Source organism: Aquarana catesbeiana, linkage group LG03 (genome assembly GCF_042186555.1).
Source record: "Aquarana catesbeiana isolate 2022-GZ linkage group LG03, ASM4218655v1, whole genome shotgun sequence".
NCBI classification, from domain to species: domain Eukaryota; kingdom Metazoa; phylum Chordata; class Amphibia; order Anura; family Ranidae; genus Aquarana; species Aquarana catesbeiana.
Window position 1 is genome coordinate 310,338,279 of NC_133326.1, and position 18,174 is coordinate 310,356,452.

General features: G+C 40.7%; 1 protein-coding gene across 3 annotated transcripts in view; it reads right to left on the minus strand.

The window, feature by feature from the left end:
- Positions 1–18,174, minus strand: part of CFAP54 (cilia and flagella associated protein 54) — a 545,361-nt gene that overhangs the window by 212,397 nt on the left and 314,790 nt on the right. For all 3 annotated transcript variants that reach the window (XM_073620268.1, XM_073620266.1, XM_073620265.1), the window contains exons 36-40: positions 15,681–15,862; positions 12,765–12,992; positions 6,417–6,640; positions 3,876–3,969; positions 2,823–2,931 (exon numbers count right to left, since the gene is read on the minus strand). In XM_073620268.1, the coding sequence (XP_073476369.1) occupies positions 2,823–2,931; positions 3,876–3,969; positions 6,417–6,640; positions 12,765–12,992; positions 15,681–15,862 (837 nt within the window). The remainder of the gene's footprint in view (positions 1–2,822; positions 2,932–3,875; positions 3,970–6,416; positions 6,641–12,764; positions 12,993–15,680; positions 15,863–18,174) is intronic.

Sequence of the window (18,174 nt, forward strand, 5' to 3'; positions counted from 1 at the left end):
TTTTTTACCTCAACACCAAACGATATGTCTCCATATACAGTGAGGCAAAAAAGTATTTGATCCACTGCTGATTTTGTAAGCTTTCCCACTGACAAAGAAATGATCAGTCATTTAACAGCGATAAACAGAAAAACAACAAAAATATCCAGAAAAAACACATTTAAAAAAAGTTAGAAAAGGATTTGCATTTTAATGAGTGAAATAAGTATTTGACCCCTTCGCATGACTTAGTACTTGGTGGCAAAACCCTTGTTGGCAATCACAGAGGTCAGACATTTCTTGTAGATGGCCACCAGGTTTCCACACATCTCAGGAGGGATTTTGTCCCACTCCTCTTTGTAGATCCTCTCCAAGTCATTAAGGTATTGAGGCTGACGTTTGGTAACTCGAAAATTCAGCTCCCTTCACATATTTTCTATGGGATTAAGGTCTGGAGGCTGGCTAGGCCACTCCAGGACCTTAATGTGCTTCTTCTTGAGCCACTCAGCAGGGGATCAACTACTTTTTCCCTCACTGTAACATAATTCCTACAGTAATGTAGGGAGGTGGTAATATCATGTTATGGGGGTGCTTCTCTGCAGCAGGGACTGGAACACTTGTCAGTATAGAAGAAAAATGGATTTGGCAAATTACCATCAAATTCTTGGGGAACATCTGCTGCCTTCTGCCAGAAAGTTGTCAATGGGAAGAAGGTTTACCTTCCAACATGACAATGACCCAAAGCACACAGCAAAAATGACCACACAGTGGTTAAAGGAGAAAAAGCTGAATGTCCTTGCATGGCTTAGTCAGAGCCCAGACTTAAACCCCATTGAAAATCTGTGGAATGACTTGAAGACTGCAGTCCACAAATGGTCACAATCAAATCTAGCTGAACTTGAACAGTTCTACAAAGAAGAGTGGGCAAATATTGCAAAGTCTAGATGTGCAAAGTTAGTAGAGACATATCCCAAAAGAATAAAGTCTGTAATTAAAGCATAAGGTGGTTCAACAAAATACTGACAGGGGGTGATCCTTTTTTCAACTCAGTGATCCTGTTTTTGATTTATTTTTTTCTGACATGTTTTTGCTATATCTTTTACTTGGATGTTATCAGTTGCACTAGTAAATACAGCTGGATAAAACAAAGGGTGGTGATTCTTTTCTATACCCCCGGTATACTGCATATACAGTATCTCCCAAAAGTGAGTACACCCCTCACATTTTTAGTAAATATTTAATTATATATTTTCATGTGACAACACTGAAGAAATGACACTTTGCTACAATGTAAAGTAGTAAGTGTACAGCTTGTATAACAGTGTAAATTTGCTGTCCCCTCAAAATAACTCAACACACAGCCATTAATGTCTAAACTGCTGGCAACAAAAATGAGTACACCCCTAAGTGAAAATGTCCAAATTGGGCCCGATTAGCCATTTTCCCTCCCCGATGTCATGTCACTCGTTAGTGTTACAAGGTCTCAGGAGTGAATGGGGAGCAGGTGTGTTAAATTTGGTGTTATCGTTCTCACTCTCTCATACTGGTCACTGGAATTTCAACATGGCACCTCATGGCAAAGAACTCTCTGAGGATCTGAAAAAAAGAATTGTTGCTCTACATAAAGACGGCCTAGGCTATAAGAAGATTGCCAAGACCCTGAAACTGAGCTGCAGCACAGTGGCCAAGACTATACACCTGTTTAAAAGGACAGGTTCCACTCAGAACAGGCCTCGCCATGGTCGACCAAAGAAGTTGAATGCACATGCTCAGCATCATATCCAGAGATTGTCTTTGGGAAACAGACGTATGAGTGCTGCCAGTATTGCTGCCAGGTTGAAGGGATGGGGGGTCAGCCTATCAGTGCTCAGACCATACGCCGCACACTGCATCAAACTGGTCTGCATGGCTGTCATCCCAGAAGGAAGCTTCTTCTAAAGATGATTCACAAGAAAGCCCGCAAACAGTTTGCTGAAGACAAGCAGATCAATTACATGGATTACTGGAACCATGTCCTGTGGTCTGATGAGACCAAGATAAACTTATTTGGTTCAGATGGTGTCAAGCGTGTGTGGTGGCAACCAGGTGAGGAGTACAAAGACAAGTGTGTCTTGCCCAAAATCAAGCATGGTGGTGGGAGTGTCATGGTCTGGGGCTGCATGAGCGCTGTTGGCACTGGGGAGCTACAGTTCATTGAGGGAACCATGAATGCCAACATGTACTGTGACATACTGAAGCAGCGCATCTGTGGGGCATACTCAAATGGAAGGTGGAGGAGCGCAAGGTCTCTAACATCCACAAGCTCCGTGATGTCGTCATGGAGGTTTGGAAGAGGACTCCAGTAGCAACCTGTGAACTCCATGCCCAAGAGGGTTAAGGCAGTGCTGGAAAATAATGGTGGCCACACAAAATATTGACACTTTGGGCCCAATTTGGACAATTTTCACTTAGGGGTGTACTCACTTTTGTTGCCAGCTGTTTAGACATTAATGGCTGTGTGTTGAGTTATTGTACTCACTTTTCTGAGATACCGTATATATATATATATATATATATATATATATATATACATACACACACACACACACACACACTTTTGAGAGAGAGACACAAGAAAAGAGAGAAAGACACAGAGGAGCACTTAAATGTGTACAAGCAGTAGTTTTCCCTTCTACAAAAAGTTTAAAAGATGCATTGACTACCAAAGTCCTGTGTGAGAGATGAAAAGTAGAATAGTGTGTTTCTGCATGCATTAGGGATGATGGAGATAAAGAACATTGTGATTGTTTATTTGCTTAGGATACAAATGTATGTCAAGTTAACAGATGTAATATAACCCTGACCTGAATGACCAATGTCTCCCTTCCGATCAATATCTGCTCCAGGACTCCTCACTTTATTATACACTGTGCCAACATGAAGCTGTTTTCCTATATAATTCCTGCAATGTATCTAAAAAAAATCAACACAGAAAAGAATACAGCTGAAAGCTTATGTTAACAAATCTTTTTATTCAGTTTATAGTGTGCATGTTCTTGAAATAGCATAATAGCAATGTGACTTTACAGCTAATCCAGTGTGGGGGAGGCAAGCTGATGTTTATCTTGTCCTTTAGCAAAAATATCATAACAGCATTTTATCTTTCACCAAAAGATCTTTCAAAATTATTGTGTTTTTCTTTTTACTTTGAGCAAAAAAGAAAGGTTATTGGTATCATTATATCAAAAACTCAAAATCGCTAAAAAAAAAATCTACAGTTATATTTCATGACACAGATTTGCATGTAGTAAATAAGTTTAATTAGCGTGATCCAAATGAAAAAAACAAATATTACATATTGAAAGGATTATATACTGTATATACACAACAGTTGTGTGAACAAAATGCAATATATGTACAAGTATTAAACATTTTAAAAAGTGCAATAAACAAAATGTTGAACACCTAATAAAAAAATTGAGCCTATCTTTGCCAATGCAAAGGGTATTTGTACCACAGGGCACAAAAACATTACCAATAAATGTCTGATTTACCTGTAAACATGGAGTTGGCAAATTGCCCATTCACACATGTCTATACTGATTCCAAGCTGTAGCTAGATTTAGAATGGAACATCAGCCATTTTTTTTAAGGTGCAGTTGGGCAACTTTTAACCAAACGGAACACATATAGTTATGAATAAACATAAGACTGGCACATGATCACAAAGGACATCCTCCTTTTCAGGGGTAGATTGTGTTAAGGAGGACTACAGAAACTTGGATAATAATGAACATGAATTTGAAAATCCAACGTAGTGGATACAAACCTTTTTTTTTTTCATGGAAATAAATAATTTACTGGGAAACATAAATACATTTAAATCCATAGTAACATGAATATTAACAGAGACTAACCTTGTCATCACTGTTTTCCAGTGGTGTGTGGATGGCAGCCAACATTCTCTGTGCATGAACCAACAGTGGGGTTACTTGCTCTGTAAATCTTTCACTATCGTACAGAGAAAGGTATGTTAAAATCTACACATACTTCATATTTACAAGTTTCTGAACAGCCTTTATAAATTTATGCACCAGCCAATTTAATTTAGCATGTTAAATTTTCACAGAAATCATCATCAATTAGCACTACATAAGCCAAAATAATACATAAAAATAATTTTTTCCAATAAATTGCAAGCAGGTAACCTTACATTTTATGATTATTTGAAAGCTAATGAAGCCATGAGCAGACACATCCTGCCTACAGTTGAAATTGCTGCAACCATTGTTAGGATAAGGTGACATGAAAGGGCGCATAAGATGATATTTATGAACTGTCGCTTCTTTCAAAATGGGGTAGGAACAACAGTTTTTAGCAGTTTTGCCCCTATTGGACGATGCTACACTGATCTTGAATTTAGAGTTGCTTTTTTACTCTCATGTAGGCTGTGCCTGATTGCACTAAAGAGGGATGAAAAAAATGTTGCAGGGGCATTGTCACTGCTGATTCAAAAGCACAAAGCCTACCAATCAGCACCTGGTCACGCTTGGTCCTGCCAATGGTTTTCTGGATTGACAAAACTACCTTTGTTGTTGAAAACCTCCCACGGAGAGCTGCAGGGTCTGGGAGGGGGAGTGTGTGAGACACAAATGAACAAATGAAGGAGGATTTGGCTCAGTCAGGGGAGGTAAAGGAAGTTTTTGTTTACCTTATGAGGCTTGTGCATTACATAGTAACTAGATTTGGTACTTGCTCAGACTGTCATGCAAGAGCCTTTAGATGTACTTTAACATTTTTATATATATATATATATATATATATATATATATATAAAATGTGTAACCATTTGGCCTTTTCCTGAAGGAAATCTACAGATACGGCACTAACTTTGATGTCCCAATATGAAAATTATGTGGCAGTTATCTATAAAATGCTGTTTACTTTATTTTTGGAATCTGCAATTAATTTGTTGGGAAAATACATTCATAGGAACACACATTTAAAGGGGAAGCATATCCAAAGCTTTTTTCGTCCTACTTCTATGGATGCAGTTCGTCCTGCACTTCTGTGACTCGTTTTCAGCCGACAGTGGGCTAAAGCCCGCTGTTGGCTGATGACAATCACCTAGTCCAGGCTCGGAAGCCATTCAAGTGCCTGGACCGGTAGTCACCGGCTCTCTGCTCTCTGAAAATTGAGAACTGAGCGATCAGCAGTCTTTGATCACTCAGTTCTCAATCTTAGAACACCCATACTTATTTTTTAAGCCCAGTTTGATAAAGTATTTTGTAAGTTTTATATCTGAACTTCACAGGGATATCACATACATAAATATATGTAAATATATATATATATATATATATATATACACACACACAACACTTATACATGCAACATGTTTTCATTAAAATTATGAAATTTATTTTACAGAGAAACTATAATGGTTTTGAGTCCATCTTTATTTTCTTTAGGTCTATACATTTGTAAGCTGTTGTTTTGTATGTGTTCTTCAATACTTATAATTAAATATTTGTTATAATACACAACAGAGGGTTCCAAGAGAAAACAAAGAAAATCAGAATGCACAGTGGTTTGCTCTACAGCTCCCATTAGGCTCAATTCACAAAGCTAACACATAAGGATAAGGATACTTATTTTCAAAAAGTGAAAGTTATTTTCAGTCCAATGGGATTTGAAAAATACCATCCCCTGGCTGAAAATAAAGATCCTTATCTTTGTTCAGCTTTGTGAATTGAGTCCTGTCTGTAACTACCTCGGACTGAGCCACCTGAATTTCTGTAAGTCATTGGACATGAAACAAGGGACTTATTTTAGCACAGATTAATAATGTATATATATATATATTAAAAAAAAAAAAAAACTCCACCTGTTGGATGCATGGAAGACTATCCTCTATTATAAATATGCAATAGTTCTTATTTACCTGACTAATTTTATTCAATTATTTTTTAGTCATAAACGGAATAAAAAAAGAAAATTTGTACAAACCACTATGCACACATTTTACTTTAGTTTCCTAATAGGACAAGGGGAGAAAGGGACAGCAATCTAATTTACTGGGATTACATCACATCACAATTGCATTGTTGCTCCATCACTAATCTCCTAGTTTAATCAGCAGGACAGGGGTGCCCTAAACAAACCTGTGGTGCCTGGATAATAATGTGTAACTGGTTGAACAGAGTTGCAAAGTTTTAAGCAGGCAGGTTAGTTTTTATGTAATATACTGTATAATCTCAACAGTGTATGCCTCTTGTCTGTAATTTATTTTTAAGCACCATGCTGTAATTCAGGATGGTGGTCCATGTCAAGAAACTCATCTTTAAATTCTCATGCTTTAATATTCATGTGAATTTAGAAAAAAACTGCTTCCAAATTATATAAAGCTGTAATAGATATCTCAGATTTATTTGTTTTTCAAATGCAGAGAGACTTACTGAGTCAGTATATTGAACTGGATTGCTACATGAACCAGTGCTTTCCATCTTTTCATGTGATATAAAACTTCTATAGCTTTTAGAACCAGATCACATGTCCAGCGCATATCAATTACTGTGACATCATCAAGCGGATATTCAAAAGTAAGATTTGATCCACCTTCCTCATCAGCAATGCCACCCATGCAGCTGGGGACACTGAACTTTTCATTCTCATCAACAACCTAAGAAAACAAATTGCACTATGTTAGTTCTAAAGAAATAATTTTACCAAGAAAATAATATACAGTAAAACCTTGGATTGCGAGCATAATTCGTTCCGAAAGCATGCTTGTAATCCAAAGCACTTGTATATCAAAGCGAATTTCCCCAAAGGAAATAATGGAAACTCAAATGATTCGTTTCACAACCATTTATTCTTAATAGTCCATATAAATAGATTATAGCAATGTGTTTGGATGTGTAACCATAAAATGTCTATCCACAAATGGCAGCCTTCACAAGGGGATTAGAAGCAAAATCCAGCAGGAACTACAGAGTATAAAAGAGAAGAGAGGCGCCTCTAAGTGTAGCAATATGGTTACATTTAATGAAGGTACAGCATTTAGCAACTCACATGGTTGATGATTAAAAGAGGCACATCTAAGTATGCAGGCATCCGGGGTAAAGCTGTCCACATAGACCATCCCCCACACCTCTGACTCTCATCGCTGTCAGTCTGCAATAGTGACTGGGAAGCATACCCTGCAGTAGAGCATTCTGAAAGTGAGGCTTGAACTGCTCTTGGAGCGCATTTTGGAAGGGACATCGATGGCGGTGAAGAGGATGGTCTATGTGGACAGCGTTACCCCGGATGCCTGCATACTTGGACGTGCCTGTTTTTACCACTTCAATACCAGGCACTTACCCCCCTTCCTGCCCAAGCCAATTTTCAGCTTTCAGTGCTGTCGCTGTTCAAATGACAATTGCGCGGTCATGCTACACTGTACCCAAAAAAATTTTTTAGCATTTCGTTCCCACAAATAGAGCTTTCTTTTGGTGTTATTTGATCACCTCTGAGGTTTGTATTTTTTGATAAACAGATAAAAAAAGACCGAAAATTTTGGAAAAAAAAAAGTTTTTAATTTGTTTCTGTTATAAAATTTTGTAAATAAGTAAGTTTTCTCCTTTACTGATGGGCACTGATAAGGCGGCACTGACGGGCACTGATAAGGCGGCACCGATGAGGTGGCACTGGCGATGGCCACTGATAAATGGCACTGATGGGTGGCACTGATTTGCCGGACTGATGGGCATTGATAGGTGGCACTAATGGGCACTCATGGATGGCAGTGGTGGGCACTGATGGGCACTGATAGGTGACACTGATGGGCACTGAAAGGCTGCACTGATGGGTACTTATGGGTGGCACTGATAGGCGGCACTGCTGGGCAATGATGGGCACTGATAGGTGACACTGCTGGGCACTGATAGATGGCACTGGCAGACATTGCTGATGGGCACTGATTGCCATCTCCCTGGTGGTCCAGGGTGGCATAGCTTTTGGGGTACATTTGTGGGCATCCCTGGTGGACTGGCGGCATCCCTGGTGGTCCTGGGCAGGCATCAGCGGGTGGGCTGCGCTGATAAACAATCAGCACAGACCCCCCCCTGTCAGGAGAGCCACCGAATGGCTCTCCTCTGTTCATGTCTGTCAGACGTGAGTGAGGAAAAGCCGATCAACAGCTCTTCCTGTTTATATTGTGATCAGCCATGATTGGACATGGCTGATCACGTGGTAAAGAGCCTCCGTCAGAGGCTCTTTACCGAGATGGGTGTAGCTGTGTGTCAGACTGACACCCCACACCGCCGATCGCTGCGATGCGCGCCTCCATGGGCGCGTGCCAGCAGTTATCCTGCTGGATGTCATAGGACGCCCAGTCAGGATAACTGAACCACCGCCCGGCTGTCATTCTGCTATAGGCCGGGCGGGAAGTGGTTAATCATCAACTATGTGAGCTTCAAAATGTTGTACCTTCATTAAATGTAACTGTATTGCTACACTTAGAGGCGCCTTGGACCGGATTTTGGACTATTTCTTGAACTCAGCCTACCTTTTACCTAGACTGTCATAGAACCACACTATCTGTCTGCTAACCACAAGTATCTATTTGCTTTGCCCAGTTCGCATCTGCCCTAGCAAGGTGGCCAGGCCCTATAGCATTGTGTATAAGTCCTGGGGGTAACCGAGTACCGGTTACCGGTAGGTCCGCTTGTCTTATGGGACAGGGGGCTGCTATAGGTGAAGAACACTGTAGAGAGCTATAGTGTCACAAAAAATTTCTGTGAAGATGGACTCTACACAGGCCCATTTATTTGTTGAGGAAAATTGCAAACTGACACGCCAAGTCCAAGAACTGTCTTTGCGTGTAAACACACCTGCAGCAGTAACGCAGGAGCCAGAGCCCAACGTTAACCCACCTGATCATTTTTCTTGGGTCCCCCCAAGTGTTTTCCAACTTTAAAAATAGTTGTATGCTATATGTTAAGCATAAGCCACACCCTTCTGGTTCGGAAGCACAGCGGGTTAACCTGATTATTACATGGTTGCAGGGGGATCCCCAGTCTTGGGAGTTTAGTCTCCTCACAGATGACCCAGCCAGAGGGTCAGTTGAAGCGTTTTTCACGGCCTTAGGTTTACTCTATGATGATCCTGACCGTGCCCATTCAGCTGAAGCTAACCTTAGGTCATTACTTCAGGGTAAACGTACCGCTGAACAATACTGTTCTGATTTCCGCCGCTGGGCACCTGACTCAGGGTGGAATGACCCAGCTCTAAGAACCTAGTTCAGGTTGGGCTTATCAGACTCCATCAAAGACTCCTTAGTACACTACCCTGAACCAAAGTCACTGAGTAAAGCCATGCAAGTAGCCATCCGTACAGACAGGCGTTTACGGGAAAGGCGTACAAAGGTTTGTTTCTTTGCCCCCCAGTACACCGCCTACTTCTTCTTCATTAACCCTTCCTGAGCCCTCTCAACCTCACCTGGAGGATGAGCCCATGCAAATTGGCCCTACCCATTTATCCTCTGGGGAAAAGCCTAGAAGATCTCAAGGACTCTGCTTATACTGTGGCAACCACGGCCACTTTGTCGCCAGCTGCCCTAATAAGCAGAGAAACGCCAAGAGTCCAGTGTGGGTGGGGTCTGCTTCTATAGACTATGCTGTGTCAGTTTCCCTCAGGGTTTAAAAAACTATTTGTTCCTGCACAACTTAGCTGTGCCAAGTTTTCTCATAACCTCTCAGCTTTCATAGATTCTGGTGCTGCTAGCAACTTCATCGATAGGGACCTAGCATACCCTCTACAGATTCCTATAACTAAGGTGCACAGACCCTTTTCAGCCTTAGCTGTTGATAACTATCCCTTATCCATGGGCCTGATGACCTTGTGCTCTGTACCTATTAACCTGACCATTGGGGAATTTGATAGGGAGACAAACAGCTTTTACTTGATCTCATCTCCTGCTTATCCCCTTATCTTAGGGTATCCCTGGCTTAAACTTCACAACCTGCACATAGATTGGACTACAGAGGAGATTAGGTTCTGGTCCCAGACCTGTATCCAGAACTGCATTAAAACTGCTGATCAGTTGTCCATTTATAACCCTTAAGTGGCCAGTACCAGTCATGTACCTTTATTACAGTCCTATTCGGATGATGATCATGACAATTTTTCCAAATGTGACTCCAGTTTGCATAACCAAACTGTTAAAGCAAAAAACGCTGACAAGTTTATTGAATTCTCTACAGGCCACCTCTCCTGCCAAAACAGCCTGAATCTATTCCTCCTAGAACCTGAACTTACCTGCTGTCTCGCAGCCTTAAGCCCTGTTTGAAAACTTCCTTTAAGTCCTCAGAAACCAAGCCCCCTGGATTACCCCTACCTTTGCCTGTTCCTAAACTCCCTTGGACACACAGCCAGGCTAACTTGTCCACAAGTTCCACAGTCGCTACACCTGGTGATGCAAGTCAGATAGTCGCTACAACTGGTGATGCGATTCATGTAGTCACTACACCTGGCGATGCAATTCAGTCAGTCGCTACACCTGGCGATGCAATTCAGTCGGCCTCTGCACCAGTTACGCCAGTCCAGCCCATTCCCATTAAGCCTCCTGCTTTTTCTTATTCAGGACTTTTTGTAACCTGGCCTCACCCTACTTCTACTACATCCATTCAAACCTGTCTAAGAAGTTCAATCCATCCTTTGGATAGACTGCCTCATTCAGCCAGGTGGGGCATTCAACTATTTTTCAACTATTTTTTCCAGGGCTTTCTGCATTCTGCTTGTGTTTCAGCTATCCGGCTTGACTTCTGTGACACATCACCTGCTAACCAACCTGACCTTGCGGATCCACTGACCTTTGCCCAGTCTGATGTTCCTGTGCTGGATGTCCAGCTTGTCTTAAGGGTCCAGGGGACCCTCCTCAGAGGGGGGAGGGGTAATGTCAGGAGCATTTAGTGCTCCTGTTCCTCATTCAAGCATCCGAGGTTTTGGCTATGGCACTCTCCTTGTCTGTCTGTCCATCTGCGGGCTGATCAATATGATCAGTCTCTGGGTGGAAACCAAGCCTGTTATAAGCCAGCTTAACCCTCATTTGGATGCTTGTGACAGAGAGTGATACGTGTGTTGTTCCTGATCAAGCTCCCTGTCTGTTGGCCCTGCTCTCCTTGGATTTCCCCGTGTAGGACTTTGGACCAGATTTTGGACTATTCCTTGAACTCAGCCTGCCTTTTCCCTTAGACTGTCATAGAACCACGTCTGCTAACCACAAGTATTTGCTTTGCTCAGTTCGCCTCTGTCCTGGCGTGGTGGCCAGGGACTACAGCATTGTGCATAAGTCCTGGGGCAACCGAGTACCGGTAGGCCTGCTTGCCTTATGGGAAAGGGGGCTGCTATAAGTGAAGAACACAGTAGCCAGCTATAGTGTCTGAACACCTGTGTTGGGTTAGACGTGACACGTGTGTTTTTTCTGAATTTTTGGTTGATATTCTGTCTCTATCATTTAAAATACACCTACAATAAAAAATATAAATCCTTCGTTTCTTTGTAAGTGGGCAAAGTTACAAAATCTGCAGGGGATCAAATAATTATTTTCCCCACTGTATCTAAATATGCATTATCATGTGTATTTTTGCATGAATGCCATGATAAATATCCCAAAATACATTGCAGGGTGCTGATTAGCTTTAAATATTCACATGCACTTTATTGTACTGTAACCGAAAGCTGAATTTTTTCTGCATCTACTGCCATTCAGACTTTTCCCAAGCTGCAGTATTTATGACAGTTATTTCTTTATCGTTTCATTTCTTCATCTTAATTTCTCTAGTTCTTATGCCTAAAAGAATATTTTTTTTTCTTTCTAATACACAAAAAAATGACCTTCAGCCAGGAAAATGTACAGATCACAGTGTCTTGAAGACATACGTAAAGTGATTTCTGTTCTTGAGCAAACATAATAAAGGCTGCTTACAGTCCACCCTTTATAAAACAGGCATTGAAGGAAAGCTGGGAAAAAGAGTAGCTATGAGCACTTTTTATTGTGTCTAAAAATAAAGAATCAGTAAGCAAGTGTAAAATGTTACTGGGAAAGAGTAATGTGTGTTGGCCTTGTACCAGAATTTGTTCAAGACACTAATGAATCATGTGTAGCATGAAAGTAGTGTTTGCCAGCAGCTTTATTCCTCTCTGATTCTCTCTGCTATATGGACATTTTTAATTGACTGTAGTAAATGTAACGTTTTATCTTCAGCTGTCTGGGACAGAACTTCATTTCTCTTGGGAATGCCAAATATTTACTATACAAACATATCTTCTTTGGGACACATTCACATTTTTACAGTGGTAAGTGTATAATTTTGCAGTCAAATTCGAAAGACAAAATCATCCCCGTGAAACTGATTTTTACAGCCTGATGAGCAAAGCCACTGCATAACAGGAAGGCATGATTTGCCTAACACAAGCTTTAGAGTTAAAATTACTTAATTGTGGTCACTGAGTGGCCATCATGCTTGCTTTGATTGTCAGGGCTGAATTTTAGTGATAGTCAGTGATGGCAGGTCATTGTTCCTGTGCATTCTCCATGAATCTTGTAACCAAAAGAGAAAAAAAATTAAATGCAGTGCACATTAAAAGGGTCAGGCCTTCCAAAATATCTGTAAACTGTAATTTTTTGTAGTACATAAAGTTAAATTTTTTTTGTTAAGACATCTGAAGCTCCTATGACGTGATATTTACCTATTCTATTTTTTGCTAGATGCTGGAGAGTTAAATAGGACACAATAAAAAATCATAAATGGACTACATACCTTCAAAGAACCAGTGTTTTGCAGGACAAGTATCATGTCAAGGACTGAGTCTGCTGAAAAGTAGAATGGTATCCATATTACACTGTTCAGGAGGTCCCTTGTGATGGGAAAAAATCCTTTGGTGGCATCAAATCCTTTGGCAGTCACCTGCAATTCAAGTACAAGGTTCCAAAGTACACGACACACATTCTGAAGCAATGTCCAGTGTCCTCCTCGATGTGCAAGAACCTGAATATTTGAAAACCAAAGCTTCATTAAGCAGCCCATGGAATAAAATACAACCTTGTAAATCTAAAATGTTTAGTTAAGGTAGAGGATATTGTATATTCAACGAGAAAAAAATCTGAGTTATAAGTAGAATAAAACAATATGAAGTACCTTAAGGTAAATTTATTTTTGCTTACATACTTTACATGTTTGTTATTGTGTTAAGCTTGTATAAGAGCAGTGTGAAAGCATTTGCTGAGCTTTCACTAAGCTTTGTTGAAACCTTTAAAGTACCATTCAACTCCAGTTTGTAAATGCTGAACACAGAACCTAATGGGAGTCTTGATTGCCACTTTAAGCAAGCTGCTAGCAGGCTTTAGCAGACTTTCAACAAGCTTCAGGTAGTGCTAAAGCCTGCTAGCAGCTTGTTTAAAGTGGCAATCTACACTCCCATTAGGATCTGTGTTCAACATTTAAAAGCTAGAGTTGAATGGCACTTTAAAAGCTTCACCAAATTTTGCTGAAAGCTCTGAAAATGCTTTATAAAAGCTTGCTGTTCACGCTGCTCTTAAACAAGATAAAGACCGTGTGAAACAGGCCTTAATGTATTGATTGGCCACTAAAGCTAGCTTTCAGTGATGAAGTGCAATTACTCTACAGAAGACATTAGCCACACAAGCCGTAGACATGAATTGTGAGAAGGGGTATAAAGCACAACAGTTGTATAGCACTGCAAAGTAGAACGCAACATACAGTATGAGCATATGTAGCTGCCACCATGTACATATGTAATTACAAATAATATGCAAAAAGATATTTCAAACTTTGGCAAAATTGGCACACACTGATAAGATTAATCATTTTCAAATTCTGTCTAAAGACAAAAAAACACCAAAAAGCTTACTCCCTAAAGCTTCTGATTAGAAACAGATTAGGTCATAAAATAAGTGGGCTGTCTGTTAAGATAGGAAATGTATCTCTTATTGTTGGTAACCTAGACCAAACCCAATTTCTCCTTTCATGAGATAATCAAGGCTTCCACTGCAGATCTCTGCTTCTGAACATGCTAATTTACTGACTATTATACTGACCGACATGCTTCAATACTTTAAGTCACTTATCACAAACAAGCATACAGTTAAGGACTTCTAACTTTTCTGATGCACATGCTTCTTTCAAGTCAGTGACTTGTAGAATATTGAATCAATAGGTCAACATAACGACCAGGCAACTAGCATTACCATGAAGTCAACAAAAGCAGCTTCTCTTACCTAAAAGACATGGTAGACCTATAAAGCTTTCATATGACTATTAGAAAAATACAGCTATAATTTATAGGTATGCAATGCTAAGTTAATTGTACTACTCTGTAAAACAAACCATTATGCCCAGTACAAACGATAGGATTTTCCAACAACAAAATCCATGTTTTTTTTCTGACGGATGTTGGCTCAAACTTGTCTTGCATACACACGGTCACACAAATCTTGTCGGAAATTCCGAACGTCAAGAACGCGGTGATGTACAACACGTACGACGAGCCGAGAAAAATTAAGTTCAATAGCCAGTGCGGCTCTTTTGCTTGATTCCGAGCATGCGTGGAACTTTGTGCGTCGGAATTGTGTACACACAATCAGAATTTACGACAACTGATTTTGTTGTCAGAAAATTTGAGAACCAGATCTCAAATCTTGTGTGACGGTAAATTCCGATGGAAAATATCCAATGGAGCCTACATACGGTTGGAATTTCCGACAACAAGCTCCCATAGAACATTTTCCGTCGGAAAATCCTATCGTGTGTACAGGGCATAAGAAGCAACAAAAAAAATCACTACATCAATAAATCATATATATAATACTACACATTAAAACTGTATTTTGGATTTACTGATAGTTTGAACATAACACAATGGACCTAACTGTAAGAAAACACGATTAGATATATTATATCATTTAGACAGAGTGCAAAAATGAAGCTGCTCAACTCTCTAAATACAATTGTAAATCAATCTTTTTGGTTTCCCACCTCTGGCAGAACTGGTAACATGCAAATCAACAACTCTGTAAGTCCAGACACCCTGACAGATTATGAGTCACTAACCCTCATGCAATATTCATATATAAGAATGACTGACAACAGCTCAGTGAAGCACAACTGAGAGCAGGGAAACCTCAATGTTGGCATCATCAGATTGCCTTTGACAGATAACGAATCTAATTTCTGATTGAGTTTATGCTGCATGAACTGCAAAACAGAGACGTAGTTATTGAATTCCTTTTATTATTTCATAAAGAGGGTACGTTCAGGAGGCAAACGATTCAGGGCATTTAGTGACGTTATCATGAATTTTGTAATTGTCACTGAAATTTCAGTAGCAATTTATATTAACACTGTGGATACTCTGATTTATGAAATAATTACAGAAAATATTCCTAAACTGAATAGATATCAAGCTGGTACAGTTGGGTTGAGATAAAACTAATACTATATCACATATCTAATCAGCTCTTTAGAGTTCTTCATGTAACTATTCCATGAATACAAAAATAAAAATTCAGAAGAAGCATAAAATCAGAATAATTATTGACCATTCTAATGCATGTGATCATTATATTCATCTTTTCGATTAAACAATTTAATTAAAATATGCAGAAAGCATGTAACAAAGAATATTTTATTTTGAAGCAGATATTTTACATGCCCTACCAGTGCTTTTTTCAGATGATCAAAAACCTTCCCAAGATGCTCCAAAAGTATAATTGAAGACATGTTTAATTTTGCTTGCTCTTTCATAGCTGGGACTGATGTTTCAGTGTCATTGGTCATCTGAGTGCGAGGAGTATCCATATCACTTCGTTTTGTACTCGGCTCTGAATAGTCAGCTGAATCTAAATAATGAGGGGAAAGATAGATGAGTAAGTGTTAGAACAAATGCATACAATTATTACAATTATAATTCAAGTGAACATTGAATACAGCATATGCTTGAGGTTAACAAATTTACAGAAAATGCACAATACTGAAGAAGAATAGGATTGTGATAAACAGATGAGAAACACTTAGTCATACACAGTAAAATGAAAGATATTCTATATAACTAAGCATGCAAATTCTTACATCACTGTTTACTCTCACCTACTACTTTTCACAACTTTTATACAGTCATTACATACAGTACAGCATATTTTAACAAAAAACAACTAACAAAACTTGTGGTTAAAAGAGAATAGCCAAAGCTTTTTTGGCTGTACTTGGGCGACAGGAGTGCAGTTTATTCTTCCACCCATGTGTGTATTTTTTTTTTTACCTAAACCCACACTTCTCTTTTAACTAAACTTACAAACCTAGCTGCAGCAGCGGCAGGTAGATGACAGCTTAAAGTATATGCAAACCCTTACCTTCCAAAACAACCCATTCAAATTCAAACAGATATATATATATACACACACATACACACTATATTACAAAAAGTATTGGGACTCCTGCCTTTATACGCACATGAACTTTAATGGCATCCCAGTCTTAGTCCATAGGGTTCAATATTGAGTTGGCCCACCCTTTGCAGCTAAAACAACTTCAACTCTTCTGGGAAGGTTGTCCACAAGATTTAGGAGTGTGTCTATGGGAATGTTTGACCATTCTTCCAGAAGCATATTTTTGAGGTCAGGCACTGATATTAAACGAGAAGGCCTGGCTCACAGTCTCTGCTCTAATTCATCCCAAAGGTGTTCTATTGGGTTGAGGTCAGGACTCTGTGCAGGCCAGTCAAGTTCCTCCACCCCAAACTAGCTCATCCATGTCTTTATGGACCTTGCTTTGTGCACTGGTGCATAGTCATGTTGGAACAGGTAGGGGCCATCCCCTCAAAGTTGGGAGTAGGGATGAGCCGAACACCCTCCTGTTTGGTTCGCAGCAGAACATGCGAACAGGCAAAAAATTTGTCAGAACACATGAACACTGTTAACCGCTTGCCACCCGCCGGCCGTCATATGATGCCCAGGCGGCATGGCTCTTGTTCTGGGCGGGCGTCATATGATGTCCGTCCATTTAAATAGGAAATGTGTGCGATTGTGTGTGCGCATCCCTGTTCCTTCGGTGACGGCGTGTCACGGAGACACTGCTCGCCACCGAGGGGGGTGAACAACCATTGGGCATGGCTGTTTACCACGTGATCAGCCTTGATGAAGTCACGGCCAATCACAGATGGTACCGCCCCACTTTGCACGGCGCATGCACGCGATCGCGCTGCGCGTGCACGCCGGTGGCAGCGTGTTCCCGGGAACACTGCTCATCACCAACGATGGTAAACCGCTATTGGCCGGCGGCTGTTTACCACGTGATCGGCTGTGATGCTTTCACAGCCGATCACTAAATGTAAACAGAGCGGTAACGAGCTGTTACCGGCTCTTCCCTCCTCACACATCGATCGTGTGTGAGAAGGAGGTTGCGGTAACATCTGGTTACCGCTTACAGTGTTCACCAATCACACTGATTGCCCCCCCCAATAAAGAGGACCTGTCCCCACCCATCAAAGTACCTGTCACAGTTCATCTGAGTACCTGTCACAGTCCATATGAGTGTCTGTCAGAGTTCATCTGAGTACCCGGGTACCTGTTACAGTCCATCTGAGTACCCGAGTACCTGTCACAGTCCATCAAAGTACCCAAGTACCTGTCACAGTCCATTTGAGTACCCGAGTACCTGTCACAGTCCATTTGAGTACCCGAGTACCTGTCACAGTTCATCTGAGTACCTGAGTACCCGAGTACCTGTCACAGTCCATATGAGTACCAGAGTACCTGTCACAGTCCATCAGAGTACCCGAGTATCTGTCACAGTCCATCTGAGTACCTATCACAGTTCATGTGAGTACCCGAGTACCTGAGTACCTGTCACAGTCCATCTGAGTACCCGAGTACCTGTCACAGTCTATCTGAGTACCCGAGTACCTGTCACAGTTCATCTGCGTACCGAGTACCTGTCACAGTCCATATGAATACCTGAGTACCTGTCACAGTCCATATGAGTACCAGAGTACCTGAATACCTGTCACAGTCCATCAAAGCGCCCGAGTACCTGTCACAGTCCATCTGAGTATCCGAGTATCTGTCACAGTCCATCTGAGTACCCAAGTACCTGTCACAGTCCATCAGAGTACCCGAGTACCTGTCACAGTCTATCTGAGTACCTGTCACAGTCC